Source organism: Berghia stephanieae, chromosome 3 (assembly GCF_034508935.2).
Source record: "Berghia stephanieae isolate SIO BIC M18660-M18661 chromosome 3, UCSD_Bste_1.3, whole genome shotgun sequence".
NCBI lineage: Eukaryota > Metazoa > Mollusca > Gastropoda > Nudibranchia > Aeolidiidae > Berghia > Berghia stephanieae.
Genome location: NC_088362.1, coordinates 28,413,709 through 28,430,091, shown reverse-complemented (window position 1 = coordinate 28,430,091; position 16,383 = coordinate 28,413,709). Strand labels below are relative to the sequence as shown.

The window sequence follows — 16,383 nt, the reverse complement described above, 5'->3', positions numbered from 1 at the left end:
TCTCACCAAGGGTATCCGGTCAGGGCCAGGACAAAACCAAGTAATCCCATTCCAAGACAAAGACAGAAAGCTAGTTGGAAAATAGATATAGGGGGATAGAAGACATTAAGTACCTCCCTGCCCACTATGGGAGGTCAGGAACCCCACCCAGATGGATAAAATACCTGAGCGTAACCCATACCCACACTATACATTCATATAAAAATACATTCATATTTAACCAAAGACTGATCCTTGTCAATGATATTAAGATTACAATATTTAACTGGAAAACGACCAATTACAATTTATATATCAGTAAGTAGCAGCTAAGAGACAACCCATACATCACTTTGAGTATAATCAAAGCCTCCATGTAACTGAATGGTGAGATAACAATGCCCAGAATAAGAACTAGAACAAATAAAACAGTATGAATATTAACGTCGATTATTTGTGTCTGAATAGAGATTAAATAGACACGTGCATCTTTCATGACTAAGAACTGCCCAATGAAAAGACCAAAAGACATGAATTTCACCAAGTCCTTATTACCTAATGTCCCAATAATAAACACATACATAATTCTCTGCAAATACCCAAAAACAAATTTGATCAGCTGTACCAAATCCTCTGAGTTATAAAAAAAAACCACACAGTTGATATTGAAATAAGCTGCCAGGCTAACAATTAAAATTAACACCACAAAAAAACATAGACATGTACATTTACATAGCTCACAAACTAATTAAACCAAATTACATGACCCACCACAAAATTCGAGATATTTTTCACAAATTTTGGATTTCAGAATTGGCCATTATTATGCAATACTGCAGCTTTGATTTAATCTTTGCAACTGATTTTGAGGAAAAAGGAGAATTCCGTTTTCTTATTTGAGATCTTGATGGATATATCTTCAGGGCAAAGTGCTCACTTCAATTTGCATTTAGTTTGTTGGTGCTGATTTTAAATCGATACCTGAATCATCAGCTGCTTAAAGCTTTTGTAACTAAAATACAAGATATAGTATAAAAGGAGCAAGACTATTAAGATAATATAATAATACAAACATATTGGTGGATGGGACATTTAAAAATGATTTTTGTCTAATCTGTCGCAGTTGAAACTAAAATTTGACAAGAAAAAGAGCAAAATATACCAACAGGGAACTTTTTGGGAGTTTTTTTTTTTTTTTTTAAATAGAAAAATTTGCGGTTAATAGCAAAATTCTGTTTTGCTATTTTGGTACATCTCCTTAGTTCTCTTTACCTAATAGAGAAGCCACATGAACAACTACATTAATTTCTTTGATAATGTGAAGATTGTGAAAGGCATTCAGGGCACCATAAAAACATATCATTTTTTTCTTACTTCTCCCCAAATAAATCGCAAAATTCATGGAAATTCAAAGACAGTGCCAAAATTTGCGGTAAAAAAAAAACTGTGGGGGGGAGTCTAATTGGCTTTTTTCATCATATACTGCAGCTTTGACTTAATTTGTGCAGTTGATTTTGAGGCAAATGGAGAATTCCTTTTTCTGATGTTGATTTGAGAGCCTGATGGATATATCTTCTGTGCAAGGTGATCACTGAATTGATCCCTGAGGGCATGTTCTTGCTCTGACGTCCAGCGACAGCATACCTTTGAGCCGAAGTCATTTTTAATTTTCTTACCAGAGGTAGGGATTAAACGGTCGTCATCTTGTAATAGGGTATTGAGTTTTTCACATTTTGATTCTTCCTTGTCTCTTGATATGAATTTATCTATAGATTCATTTTCTGATGATGTGCTGAGCTTGCGAGCTTTCCTTTTTCTTTGTTCTTTATGAGGTAGGCTTGTTTTTTCTTCTTCAGAATCGTCGGTACTCACTTCGCTTTGCTCCATGTTTGTGGTGAAAATTAGATTACATTTAAAATGAAGTAGAAGTTGAGTAAACTCATATATTAATAACTTGAAATATATTATGATCTAACATAAATACTCTCGACCAAATAAAAAAAAAAAACAACTTCACATTTAAGTTTCTCTTTATTTTGAATGCAGTACTTTTTAATCAATTGTATCAAATTCATAAAAGATCATAACAGCATGATCAATACTACCAATAATGATTAAAGTTCTTGTTAGCATGCATCTTTTATACTTATACCGCAGTATCATATTGTAAGTCCTTTTAAAAAAAAATTGACTTGAACATATGTTGTGTAAAATAAAATCATGACTTGAAAGCATTAAAACATGATTGTGGTGATGATTCCTTACCAGGTGGGTAATAATCCTCATCTTGCACAAGATCACAGTGAAGTGCTGGAAAGTCAAGGTGCTCAGATATGGTCTCAGACGGTGGTACACCAACACTGCCGGAAACCTTTAAAATATTAGGAATATAAAGATGTTTAAATTTAAACATTGAGCATGGGGATACTAATTTAATGTCCTAGTGAGAGAAGATGTAGTAAAGCAAATTTTAAAATCAGCATTTTTAAAAGGTTAGACATGGTGCATACTTGAAAGGAAAAAACTATTTTCAACAAAATACCACAATATTTGCAAAATGCACAAATTTAGTGTCATGTAAACCCAGAAGTTCATTGTCTCAATTGCTGTTAATCAAAATATCCAAATAAGCCATGACTTAGATTGTATTTGATCATTAGATGTTACATTCCAATATTTATTAGGATTTTTTAAAAAGCTGTTACACTAGCTGTTACACTATAACATCAGTTGAAGAAGCATACCGAACAGAATATAAAGTTAAGTGATTGACGTTATTTTACTTATTTTTTAATAAAAACAAAATCAGGCATTGTATTTTGTTGGAATAAACATACCTTTGAACATTCTGCTATGGATGGGCAAGTGTCCAGCCATTCTTCGACTTTGTCATTCACTGCACCTTTATCTAAGGGGGAATGAATAAAATAATATTGTATTAATGTTATAAATGAATTTTAGTAAAAAACTGTTTTAAATATTAAATGATTAACATCAAAATCCAAGTGTTGTTCCATCACAGGGTTGGCTTACATCATACATAAAAGTCAACTATATTTAATTTCTATGGCCCTAGTGGAAGAATTAAATGATCAATATTGCATAAAATCTTATGATCAATACCTGCTGCTTAGCTTTAAAAGTAACAGCTTAAACTTTCACTCAATTGGAAGACCGTCCAACTAGGGAGTGGTAGGTCAGTGGATCGAATCCTCGGACCGCACCAAAACTCAAGATGTAAATATTTATACTGTTTCAACTGCCCGCCTCATGCTCTATGCATTACAGGAACAGTGAAATGACCAGTTAGTTGGCTAAGTATCAGTAAAATTATAATGTGACTGGGTGGGGATGGCGAGTGGTGTTACACTGCATTTCTTAATGTGACAACACAAAACTAATTTGTTAAACAGTCTCTTATATGAGCTACAGTAGTTGGTAGGTACCTAAACTAAGTATCTTAAACTTTCACATTTGACCCAAGTCACAATCTCTATGGAATGACCATACACAACACAGTATGGCACTTCAGTTGATTATTTTTTCAAACATTTAACTGTGTTTTACGTGAATACTCATGATTCCTTTACGAAAACTGCTAATGAAGAAGTCTGATAACTGATAACTCTATGACTACTACTTTATTCTTACATTGAGTTTGAGATTCCGCTTGATGTAATTTTTGTCTGTCAAGGGATGCTTGTTCCGCTTGATGTAGTTTATGTTTGTCAAGGGATGCTTGCTCCACTTGTAGATTTTGCTTGTCAAGGGATGCTTGCAGCATCCTTCTGCCATATGTTGCCATATCTGAAATAATGATTAAGAATAGAATTAACGTAACGTACCAGTTATGGAGTTATGGTGAAGTAAAAATTTGTAAATTTAAACCTGTAGTACTTTAGTTTATATGTTGAGATGGATTTTCTATTAGCCACAAATTTCATAAAAACTGAGAATGGTGCAGAATGCTTTCCTTATTGCGCAAGTAAACCACCCCAATTTTACAAATAGCTTTTTCATCACTGAGGGACCTCAGTTAGCTTATCGGCAGCTGCAGAATGGCTGTAAATGGCGGATCACAAAACCTGCTTCTCTCCCTCTTTTTCATTTTCATATCTAGATACCACACTGGGTATAGTATAATAAAAGGACGTGTCTAGGGAGACCAAAATCTTCTGTATCTTTATGTTGAGGGGAGATTTTGTTCTTTTGTTTTTATTTCTTCTATTTAATTATTATTTGTTTGGTTGTTTTTGCTGCTGTTCTTGATTGATTGATTTATTTCTTATTTCTTAAGGCTTTGTGATAATATTATTATCATGCCCCCCCCCCCCCCCCCCCCTCTTTTTTTAAAAGTCAGAAGAGAGACTGTAGGTTATTGGCCGTCCAGCACAAAAATTAATTTTCTTTTCTTTTTTTTTCTAATATTTTAAAATTTTTGTTAGGAAGACCATGATTTTGGTCTTCCAAAGTTAAGTCGTATTTTTCATATATATATATAACTAGAACTGTTTCATATGTTGTGGAGTGAAGTTGTTTTGTTTTTGTTCTTTATCTACTGTTTAATTTTTTAAAGTCTGTATAATAATAACATGCCAATCTCTCTCCACCCACCAAAAAAAAAAAAAAATAAATAAAAAAACAGAGAGGAAAGACAGAAGAGAGATTGAAAGTGAAAGTTATCACCGTCTAACACAAAAGTTATTTTCTTTTCTTCTTTAATGTTTTTTTTTTAAGTTTCCATTTTTTTAAATTTTGTTCTTCAATATTCTCTTGGTTTCAAAAATTCGTTTACTTCTCTGTTCTTGGTGGGGGGGGGGGTAATATTATTAAAAAGCCCTTTTTTAAACAAAACAACCAAGCAAGTACAGCAACTAAACCAAAAAAAAAAAAAAAACAAGTTATAAATAAATGGAATTTTAAAAAAACTTGCCTCTTCAACATATAGAAACAGTTCCATACAAAAATATACGGTTTTACTCTGGGAAGCTAAAACCTTGGACTCCCTAGCCTCTACCACTACCACAATAATAATAAAAATAAAAACAGTTCATTATGAACTTCATAGAGTTTGAGTTTGAAAATGTTATCAAACTGCCTAGAGTTGAAGTAGAACTACAACTACAAACGTCATTGTCATAGAGTAATGAAATAGAGTAGTCATAGCGACATTTTTAATTCTTGAACAAAGTTGGGCTCTATTTATATTAAGTTGCCTTCTGATTTCCTATATAATATATAAAGCTGAGATAGTAGAGTCAAAGTCTCTGTACTGCCTGCTGCCGTTGCTGTGATTTTCAAACATGAACACAAATCACACAGACAATATTATATTTGAAAATATTCTGTAATGGATTTCATTTCATTACAGTTACAGCACTAAGCTAAAAGAGTAAAAACTTACTTTATGGCTTAAACTTTAGTGAACACATTCAGACTTATTAGGCTTAGGGCTCAAAATTGAAAAGAAAGTAAGGGCACGAGGACATGACAAGACGTCTAAACAGTCGCCCAAAGTTGCATTCAATGATCAGGCCCAGGCAATACAAGAAGCATTTTTAAAAAGCAACAACATGCATCTAGATAGATAGGACAACAAGTTGAAACAAACATACTCACCTAATTCAGTAAGTTTTACTTCATCAAATTGAATGTTGAATGCACAAACCACAGTCCGCCTAAGTTGTATCTTCGGTCCGCCCAAAAATAAAAAAAATAAACAAAACGAACGGAAGCGGAAGTAGGTCAAATTCCAGTAGAAAACTATCTCCAGTGTCAAGAGATTGCCATGGCTCTGCCTGATTCAAATCCAAATTTATTCACATTTTCTTTGCACCCAAGGGGCGCTACTCAACTTGTAGTCAAACGTTTTTAACAACTTAACTTATTTTTATCTGTCAACCAAAGGCGAATCGTTTTCAGACGAAAAAAACCTACATGGTTTTTGACAACTTAGCAATGTTGTCAGAAACCACCCATGGTTGTCAGATTACGTCAAAAAATCATATGGATGTTGTTAAAAACCATGCAATATAAGAGTATATATAGCTATTTATTTATTTATTTATTTATTTATTTATTTATTTATTTGTCTACTTATCTATCTTTCTATCTATCTGTTTGAAATACAATCTATTACCAGGTGACCAGATAAGAGTCGCTCCGAGAAAATTTGACTAAAAAAACAAACAAATCAACACAGTGACATCAAACTTTACAGAAGTCTTAAGAATATTATCTGATTACCTGTGTCAAATTTTTGAAACAAATCCTTTGGTTGCAACAGTGATTACAGAGAATGTTCCGGAAGTCTCCCATTTCTATCCAGACACAAAATGACCAATAATGCGTTGACAATGTACGTGTGAAATGTTCATATTGCTCTCGTGATGGCAATTCTTCAACTTCAGATCTTCTCGAAGCCACTTTTTTTCTGGTCACCCGGTGCTTATCTAAATATCTATATATCCAACCATCTATTTATTAATATACCCAACCACCATATATATATATATATCAAGGACAACTATACCGAAAGGACAATCATATGGAATCTTCAGGCAACGCTAGTGGGGGCCAACAAAAAATAGAGAAAATTTACACCAAAATAACAGCAGGGGCATTATTATATGGCAAGATCTACCTTTTTAGAGAGTGATTGTGAATTCTGGGTCCAAAAAAATATTTAATGATTATTATTATCAGCAGTGAATAAGAGTAGCCAAGAAACGGAAAGGATGAGTAGTTAGATATTCTAAAAACTGACCTTATAGTGATTGATTCAGGATGATTTCTTTAGAAGCTTGATTAATGAATGTACATGTAAAATGATGATGAAGATGAAGGTGAACAATTAGATGAAGGGGAAAGGAGATGTAAAATATCAACAAAGGGAGGTAATCTGCGGAGGATGATCCCAAGAAAAAGATGAATATCAAAATATCTACTAAGGGATACAATAGTCGGATTTTTAATAAGGGGCGCACCTTTGTCTTCTTTTTCTCAGCTGTTCACAATGTACAGCTGCAAAAATTTGTATGAACCTCTGGATCATTTTGTCCTAGTAAAATATATTTTTTCACGAATTTTAAAACAATAGGAAAGAATTTCACTTATTACAGCTATATTAAAATCGATAACTAGTAAGTATTGGAATCTAAATATGATTATAGTGTCAAAAATATGATTTTCCGCTTATCCATTTTGAAAGAATTTGTTAAAATGGAATGTTCGGTTAATTGAAACTTATATGATGTTCATACAGAATCCGAATATGAAGGAACGACAGACATGTTTACATTTTATAACAATCAATATACGTTATTGATGAATACAAATGAAAGTGAACATTACGCGCTTCCAACATTATTTTGATTTCAAATTTTTGAGAAATAGCTTGTTCTTTATGCCAAAGAGGATTACATAAAATTAATGTAGACCAGTCAAAAGTAGAAATTCATCAATTTATGATACAATGTTTCCACAAATATGTGCTTGTGTTCAACAACAATAACATGCAAAACTGAGGGTTGATTGTAAAATTCCAATTCCATAGCTGTCCTCTTTAATTAATGACTTATCAATAGATAAAAGTGGACTTCTTTTTGCAGCCTCACGAGAGAGGAACCGATAGATATTCCGTATCATATCGTATTGTTTAAGAGCTTATAGGTTTAAAAAAAACTTAAAATGCTGTGTGAAACGTTCATGCATAGATACAATTTTTCAAAGTTAAATAGGCCTATAAATGTTCATTGTTAATTTGACAATTTTGAGTATTTAATCACTAGTTCAAATGAGTTAAAGCTAGAGATTCATATCAGTCTTTGGTAATTGTGACGTGATGTAAATAAAAAGCAATAAATTACAAAGTCAAATGGGATGCAAACTACATTAGTTGTTACTTTATAACAGTTAATGTGTGTTGCTTTTATTCGGAAAATAGTATGATATGAACTCATAACCACTAGCCGGAACTACCGTGTCACAAGATTATTTTGAAAATTCATCTTACTTTGTGGTGCGAAAATGTTTACATTTTTAGCAGAGTAAAATCTCTAATTTTATGACAGGGGTTTTAAAGTAGATTTTTATAGGTCGTGAAGAAGAAATCTTTTTTGTGATATGGCACCACAATACGGGCCAAAATGTTTATTCAGTTAATAGAAATTGATTCGGAGGTTGACACAAAGTTTTACAACTTTTGATAGAAGGACATCTGAGAAAAACTAGAAAAACATGTGCCATTCATAAAAAATCTGACTACTATACTATAGTTCATTCCTTACAGTCAATGAGTAGCATCAGAATCAGATCCATAGTTCTCTTCCATGTAGTCAAGAGTTAATTAATAGAGTTACTTCTCAGATCATTGAGACAAAACTATATATTCAGACTACTTGTACAATCCTTTCAGTCAATGGATCCATAATTCCCTCCCATAGTCACAGAGATAATTAGAGTGATTGAGTTGGGTGAGTGTAACTGTTGTAACAGTAACATCTCAGACTCAGATCATTTTGATCAATGAGGCAAAACTATATATTCAGAGTACTAGTCCCATACGATTGACAGTCATATCAGCAACACCAGATCCATGTAATGGGCATAACTATATATTCAGAGTCCAAGTTCCATCATATATGGTAATATCAGACCCACTTACTATTCTAGTCTAGCTATCTAGCAATAGCAATGACTAGAGAGGTGGGCCTTTGGCCTACCAACCTCCGCTGCACGTCCAACTCGCCTTGAGCATGCATTCACGTAAAATATAAAGATTTTTTTTAAAACCTACCTCTGTTTCAAACTAGATTTTTCACTTCAAAGAAACATTTGAATTTGACTTCATTTGTTAAAAAAACCAACAATTACAAAGTCAAATGAAAACAATTTTGTTCTTTAACAGTTCAAAGGAAATGCCGTAATAGCTTTATCGGACAAATCTATGATTGATTTTTAATAGCGAACTACCGTGTTCAGAAATTTTCTTGCACAATATCTTACTGTGGGGAAAATTTTCGTTGAGCAGAGAAAATTCTATATTTCTTGGACAGGAGGCTAGTCACAAGTAATTTTATTGTAAAGAAAAAACTTTTTACTGATATGCACCAAGCATATACGGCCAAATTGTTTATTCTTTTCAATAAACATTGTTACGGGGCACTAGTTTTATGCCAATTTGAGAAATGGTACATTGGCCTCAAAAATTGTGCCATTGCCTCTAACAATCTGTTTCCCTTACTTTCCCGTTATATCGTTATTACCTGGTACGTAAATTTTTAGCATCAAATCTAGAATGCAAGTGCTACGTCCACAGTGTCTAAGATTCATATATAGAGATTTCCCTTTCCATCAAATTGTTAACAAACTAAGAGTTTCGGAGGCTAATGTGGTCTTGGTAGTATGGTCCGCGAGAATTGGCCTCTTGCATAGCAAGAGATAATAATGATTGGAGATGCCTGGTAGGGTAACTTGTAACAGAACATCCAACGATTCGGAGAATTATATGAACAATTAGGTATTCAAACAACTTTAATTCAAGGATTGTCCCATACGGAATGTTTTTATAGAACACAATGCATGCTATCAAATCTAAATTGCATTTGAGTAGCGAAGTTTTTATTATTTTGGTAAACGACTCGATTTACTGGTTATAGAAGCTAGTATCTGGAAAGCATGACTACTATCTACTATCTATCTAGCAACTGTTCAAGTTCAAGTTGTGAAGTTGACGTGACGAGCAAAGGGCCCTCTAGACTTATACACTAGACTAATACAATAAAGTCAATATTTATCAGTTAACCATATAGAAAAAAAAAGATATAAATATAAAGCCACAAGCCATAATAAAATAAGAAACAAATCCGAATCAGGATGTCAGTCTGATCACCATATCTGAAGCTGTGTGACTCGACAGAGCAAGCACGACAACGGATCTATCTATCGTCTGCAGGAACTACAGCCAGATGCTAATTCTAAACATTTCTCAAATAATAATTATTACGCAATTATTATTGGTACTTACCACTTTTCAAAGATTCTGGTTCGATAAATTATTAGCCACAGATCTATCTAGTTATTAAAAACAATTGAATGCAGATTCGTACTTTCGATTTTAAAAAATGAAAACAAACCCAATCACTCAATTTGTAAGAGGGCGTCATAAAAAATAGTTCATACTTTCCAGTAAAATTGTTGATAGTTCACTACATTTTATATATTTTCATATCATTCAAGATATAAGAAATATTATTTAAAACTTATGGTCGCCAATTAACCAATTTCTTATAAAGTACCGAAATTATAAGAACAGAATCAATTATTGCACATTCAAGGAAATTGTACCAAGGCAGAAAAGTAGTAGTTTTGCTTGAAATCGTTATCCAACCAATGGCCCCCACAAGCGGGGGCTGAAGATTCGACATGTCAATCCTTTCCAGTATAGTAATCCTTGATATATATATATATATATATATATATATATATATATATATATATATATATATATATATATATATATATATATATATATAATATATATCAATTATATATGTATATAATATATAAATTTATATATATATATATATATATATATATATATATATATATATATATATATATATATATATATATATATATATATATATTTTACCTTGCTTTTGTTACTTTCTTCCAACAACGTTGTTTCATCCAAATCTTGAAATCATCAGAGAGTCCTGGTGTCTGGGTGGAATGTTGTGTTCTCTCAGCTGGCGCCAATTTGCGCCCCATCTTTCTACCTATTTAGCGACAACTAATCTATCTAATCAATAATATAATATCTATTTTTCTCCCTTTACAAGTGAACCAAGGAACCCCATTCCTCTCCTCTCTCCATCTCTACCTTTCACGAGTTGATAACAAACCTGTGCAAAGCAACGATAATGTCTGTAGATTAATCTAAATATTGCGTCATCAATGTTTCTACTCGCCCCCTCCCCCCCCCCCACACACACACACACACACAAACAACGATAATATCTGTAGATTAATCTAAGTACTGCGTCATCACATGTTTCTACCCCCCCCCCCCCCCCGCCCCCTCCCCCACACACGTTTACTCTCTCACACCTGTCTTCCTCGCCCAACCTTAAATTATAAATTGCTAACATCTGAACACTGAACTCTTGTACTCGTTGTAAACAAAGTCAACATGAATGAATCTGTTTTTCATTAAATCGTTCACAATTCATACCATTCATAAACGAAGTGAATACGACACTGCGAGAAGGACATCTCTAATTTCTCCTTAGTGTTTTATTCATCTTGTTTTGTTGATAAAGGGGACACCCGAAACGTCCACAGTATCTGCCTTCGTCTTATAAATTGAATCTTAGAATTCAACACTTGTTGTTTTTATTTCTTCGAGATTCAAGCATCAACATTTTCATCACGAAGCGATGGCTGTAAACAAGAAGTTCTACTCCACAAAATTCTACAGTGCATGACATTATCGAAAGGTGAAAATTTTGGATTTACATTTTTTTTTTTTTTTTTTGCAATTTCGGAAAGACTATGCTCCTCAGAGTATTTTAATCTTTATTTGAAGTAAATCGGGTGATTTTTCATGAAGTTATGGTCAGATGTATGGGAAAGGTCATCCAGCAACTTTTCTCGAATTTCATAGTTGTTCAACTTGACTAGCAGTAAAAAAAAGTATTTAGAAGTGAAATTACGCTTTGATATTTCCCCAAGATGTACAAAAAGGGTTGAATTAATCATTTATGTCAAGAACTAATTTTTGATCAAAATTGACCTTCTAACTAAACTTGGCAATATCTGAGTTCAAACATTTTCACCATTCGACTGATTATGTCATTCAGTAGGAGCAAGTTGAGTCCTTGGAAAAAGGCTCTTTACTCACATTCTCTCGCCGTACTCATGTGTAAAATGAGTACCTGGGCGTTTACATGATCTCTGTCCGAATTTTTTTTTTTTTTTGTAATATCGCCGGACAGGCGTCCTACACGTTAAAGGTTGCTGTTGGCCAGAGACCCTTGTAAAGCGCTATGAGCATGTTTAGTGGATATTGCGCTATATAAAACCCAAGTTGTTCTTCTTTTTTTTTTTTTTTTTAAATATTTACTACATTATTTTGTATCTCGATATTAAGCGTTTAACCTTCAAGCTGTTTTAGTGCGACCTAGATCTGTTAGTAACGGTCAAAGGAAGAAAATAGACTAGAAACAAGAACTATCATTCTTTTATATAAAACTATAGCACAGGTGCAAACTATTCTCACCGAATTTACTATTTATATTCATTCTCGTATTGACCTATTTAAAGCTACATGTGCAGCAAACAAAAATAGAAAGTTGGAGGTGCCTAAGGACAACCAACACTCTCTCCATACATTTACATTGTTTCCACATTTGACATAATGTGATTTAGTTTTTGTAACCTTAATTTTTTGTGTTTTATTGTTTGTCTCCTTACGAAGGCCAAGGGCATGGGTGGGGTTCCTGACCTCCCATAGCGGGCAGGGAGGTACTTACTGTGTCTATTATCCCTCTATATCTGTTTTCCAACTTGCTTTCTGTCTTTGTCTTGGAATGAGTTTTGTCATGGCCCTGGCCGGAATCCTAGCTGGGAGGGAAACAGTCAAATGCATAGTTATTGTTTTGGGAGATGATATTTTTTCCTTGTAAATCATCTCTCTGTTAGGTACTGTATTATGTTTTGTTTATGTATTATATATGACTTGTAAACATTTGAGTGTATTCCTCTTAGTGGGGACAGTGCTTGTGTCTGGATGAGACTTTTAGGTGATCTCAAACTCAGTACACTGATAGTGTGCTCTTGGAATCTACGTCTGTTCCCAATTTGAACCAATTCCCCTTTGTCTGCCTTATTCTTGGATGCTTTAATTGTAATTCTAGAACTTTTTACTATCCCATTTTCTTCCTTCTTACTGGCGCTGATATGACCTTAATGTGTTGCAAGCGCCGCATAACCCTTAAAAACAAACAAGGCCAAGGGCCGAAATGTTGTTTGTTTTGTTCCCTTATATATGAGTTACAACATTGCCATCCGGAAGTATAACAGTGGTCAACACACACAACTATGTGTAACCTTGAGCGTTTATAGTCTGGTTAATACAGTTTTGTGAGAATTACTCACAAACATGGATGGCAAAAGACAATAACAAAGACCTGAGTGACGTCATCTTCGTTCTATCTATAGATAGATCGAAGTTGACGTCACCCCGGCCTTTGTTATTGTTTTTTGCCATCCGCGTTTATGAGTAATTCTCACTAAACCGTATTAACCAGACTATAAACGTTTAAGGTTGCACATAGTTTTGTGTGTTGACCACTGTTTTGCTTTCGGGTGGCAATGTTGTGAGCTTCTTAGCCAAGCCAAGCGCACACTATCGATACCAGCTGTTGTCGGAGCGCACCACCTCCCCCCTCCCCCCCCCCTCTCTCTCTCTCTCTCTCTCTCTCTCTCTCTCTCTCTCTCTCTCTCTCTCTCTCTCTTCATCATAGCATACCAACCATGTTTTTCTTGTTAGGATTAATGAATAGGATGATGTGTCAGATAGAAGCTTGAAGCTTCTTACATCAAAACAAGTGACTACCACTGTCCTCATAGTCTCATCATAACAAGCTTTTGTAATAGGTGGCCCACTGTCTCTCACTGGGTGGGGTTCCTGGCCTCCCATACTGGACAGGGAGGCAGTTACTGTGTCTTCTATCCCCTTATAGATAGTATGCAGTTGACGTCACTCAAGCCTTTGTTATTGTATTTTGCCATCCGCATTTGTGAGTGATTCTCACTGAACTGTACTAACCTGACTATAAAAGTTCATGGTTACACACAGTTTTCTGTGTTGGACCGTTATACTTCCGGATGGCAATGTTATGAGCTTCTTAGCCAACCGCATACTATCTAGCTGTTTTCCAATATGCTTTCTGTCTTGTCTTGGGATGATATTACTTGGTTTTGTCCTGGCCCTGTCTGGGAGGGAAACAGTCAAATGTATAGTTATTATTTTGGGAGATGATATTTTTTCATTGGCGGTATGCTCTTGGAATCTACATCTGATCCTTATTTGTTCCCTGTTCCCCTTTGTCTTACTTTCTCTTGGGTGCTTTATTGTAATTCTAGAACTTTATACTATCCCATTTTCTTACTTTTTACTGGCGCTGATATGACCTAAATGTGTTGCAAGCGCCGTAAAACCCTTAAAAACAAACAAAAAAAACTGTCTCTCACTGGTAATATCTCCGAGTGAATAGATATCTAATATGATTTAAACCGAATTTGTATTTATAAATATGAAACATGTTATATTGAGGAGAAGAAACGTGTTCTTATTATTTTTGTTTTTGTTTTTGTTTTGTTTCTGTTTTTGATTTTTGTTTTTGTTTTTGGAGTTGTTCCCTTATAACATATGAGTCACATTTACTCACTTTATTTTTCTCCCCATCTTATTGAGAAGCGTGACTCAGCGGTACGGTCCTTGCTTCGTACCCAAAAGCACCGAGTTCGACCATCCGCCTAGTTGCGTGGTCTTGAGCAAATCACTTCGCTCTAGCTCATTTTGCGGCGCTGCACTGCGGCTGACGCCTGGGTTATTCCTTTTTCCTTGGAATAGACCCTAAAGACAAATTTCCCCTAAAGGATGAATATAGGAAACTTTAATTTATTTTATTGTATTTATTATTATTGGCTCATGTAGGCACCTCTAGTTTCTGGTTGTACTAATACGCTTCAACAGTCGTACGTCACTTCCCTCGTAATGACGCATTGTAACTTAGTAACTGGCTCTAAACTATCGGAACAATGGCGGACGCCCTTATGAAATATTTATCCGACGAGCATAAAAGCGTATCCACAGGGAAAAAAAACATGAAAAATATAATCTTGTTTTGACTTTTGCACATTCTGATCACAAGACATGAAAAGTTCTAGCCAGCATGAAGAATGAAAAGTACCGATTTTCTTTGTTTAGAACCACGATGGCCGCCGTTGCTGGGCTATTGAATCCAATTTACAGGTCTGATTGTTAAACCAAAGTGTTTTAGGCCCATTGTGTGTTGTATTGAAAATGCTCTCAAATCAACATAAATAATAATGTGAAATTGAATGTAAGCTTCAATTTAATTACGAAAGCAGATAAAATGGACGTTTCGGGTTCCCCTTTATCAACAAAACAGGATTAATGAAACACTACAGATGAATGAGATAATTATCCTGTTATCGTAATTAAATTGAAGCTTACATTCAATTTCACATTGTTATTTATTTCGTCGATCTTCGAGAAGCAATATTTACATCAAACCAACATAGAATATTATCCAATAATCAGTTCACGACCTTACTCTGGAATAATAAATATTTAAATATTTGGCCAGAAAACTCGTCCTTCAAATAAAGATCGATTTAAATGACACTCGTCTTGGCAAAAACACGCATAAACCTGGGACTTCAAGGAAGACTTTGCGAAGGCCCAGGTTTGAGAGCTTTTGCAAAGATGAGAGTCATTTAAATCGATCGATTTTATTTGAAGGACACGTTTTATGGCCAAATTTTTAAATACGTGCGGCTATGTGGTCTCGTGGATGGAATGACATTCGCTTTCGGATCGGAAGGTTCCGGGTTCGAGCCTCGCTCGGCGCATAGTTGAGTCTCTCACCGTACTCAGGTGTAAAAAAAAACCTAGCTGTTAACAGCGTTGTCTCTGTCGGAAAATAATTGTAATATTGCCTAAAGGCGTCATATCCCGTCCTAAATGTTGCATGTTGCTGTTGGCCAGGGACCCCTTGTAAAGCGCTTTGAGCACGTTTATTGGATATTGCGTTATATAAAAGCTCAAAGCTCAAGAAATACGTTTTTTTCCAGATTACGATATTTAACTGTTTAAAATAAGATATTTGATATTTTTAGTCTTCCCACGGCTATCCAACGTGACTCCAATCAGTTACAATCTTTTTGCAATTACCTGCCTTGGAATTATCGCCAAAACATCAAGTGGAGAAATAATAACATTACAGTTGTGTGCAGTGATTAGGGGTCATAACTGCTTTGAAGAGAGAGAGAGAGAGAGAGAGAGAGAGAGAGAGAGAGAGAGAGAGAGAGAGAGAGAGGCGTTTAGATGGAGGGGTAGAAGACAAACACACACACACACACACACACACACACACACACACACACACACACACAAAGAGAAAGAAAGAGAGAGAGAGAGAGAGAGAGAGAGAGAGAGAGAAAGAGAGAGAGAGAGAGAGGAGTTTAGATGGAGGGGTAGAAGACACACACACACACACACACACACACACACACACACACACACAAAGAGAAAGAAAGAAAGAGAGAGAGAGAGAGAGAGAGAGAGAGAGAGTATTATGTTCTTTTTCG

The 16,383-nt window shown here is 34.7% G+C and overlaps 2 protein-coding genes across 3 annotated transcripts in view; both read right to left on the bottom strand.

The window, feature by feature from the left end:
- The window catches only part of LOC144967487 (ras-like protein rasD), an 84,185-nt gene extending 74,016 nt beyond the window's left edge, over positions 1-10,169 (bottom strand). For both annotated transcript variants that reach the window (XM_078904802.1, XM_078904800.1), the window contains exon 1: positions 10,007-10,169. The gene's annotated coding sequence lies outside the window, so the exon portion shown is untranslated. The remainder of the gene's footprint in view (positions 1-10,006) is intronic.
- Positions 1,285-4,275, bottom strand: LOC144967488 (uncharacterized). The gene is made up of 3 exons (XM_078904804.1): positions 3,631-4,275; positions 2,817-2,887; positions 1,285-2,350 (listed from the first exon to the last, which is right to left on the bottom strand). The coding sequence occupies exons 1-3, from the start codon at positions 3,782-3,784 to the stop codon at positions 2,198-2,200; spliced, it is 378 nt and encodes a 125-aa protein (XP_078760930.1). The 5' UTR covers positions 3,785-4,275; the 3' UTR covers positions 1,285-2,197.
- Positions 10,170-16,383: the final 6,214 nt, after the last annotated feature.

Excerpts from the sequence above, each read along its gene's own strand:
- LOC144967488 (XM_078904804.1), bottom strand. The coding sequence starts at position 3,784 with ATGGCAACATATGGCAGAAGGATGCTGCAAGCATCCCTTGACAAGCAA. Across the intron at positions 2,888-3,630 it reads AGCGGAATCTCAAACTCAAT|ATAAAGGTGCAGTGAATGAC; the intron begins GTAAGAATAAAG and ends ATTCCCCCTTAG. Across the intron at positions 2,351-2,816 it reads CCATAGCAGAATGTTCAAAG|GTTTCCGGCAGTGTTGGTGT; the intron begins GTATGTTTATTC and ends AATATTTTAAAG.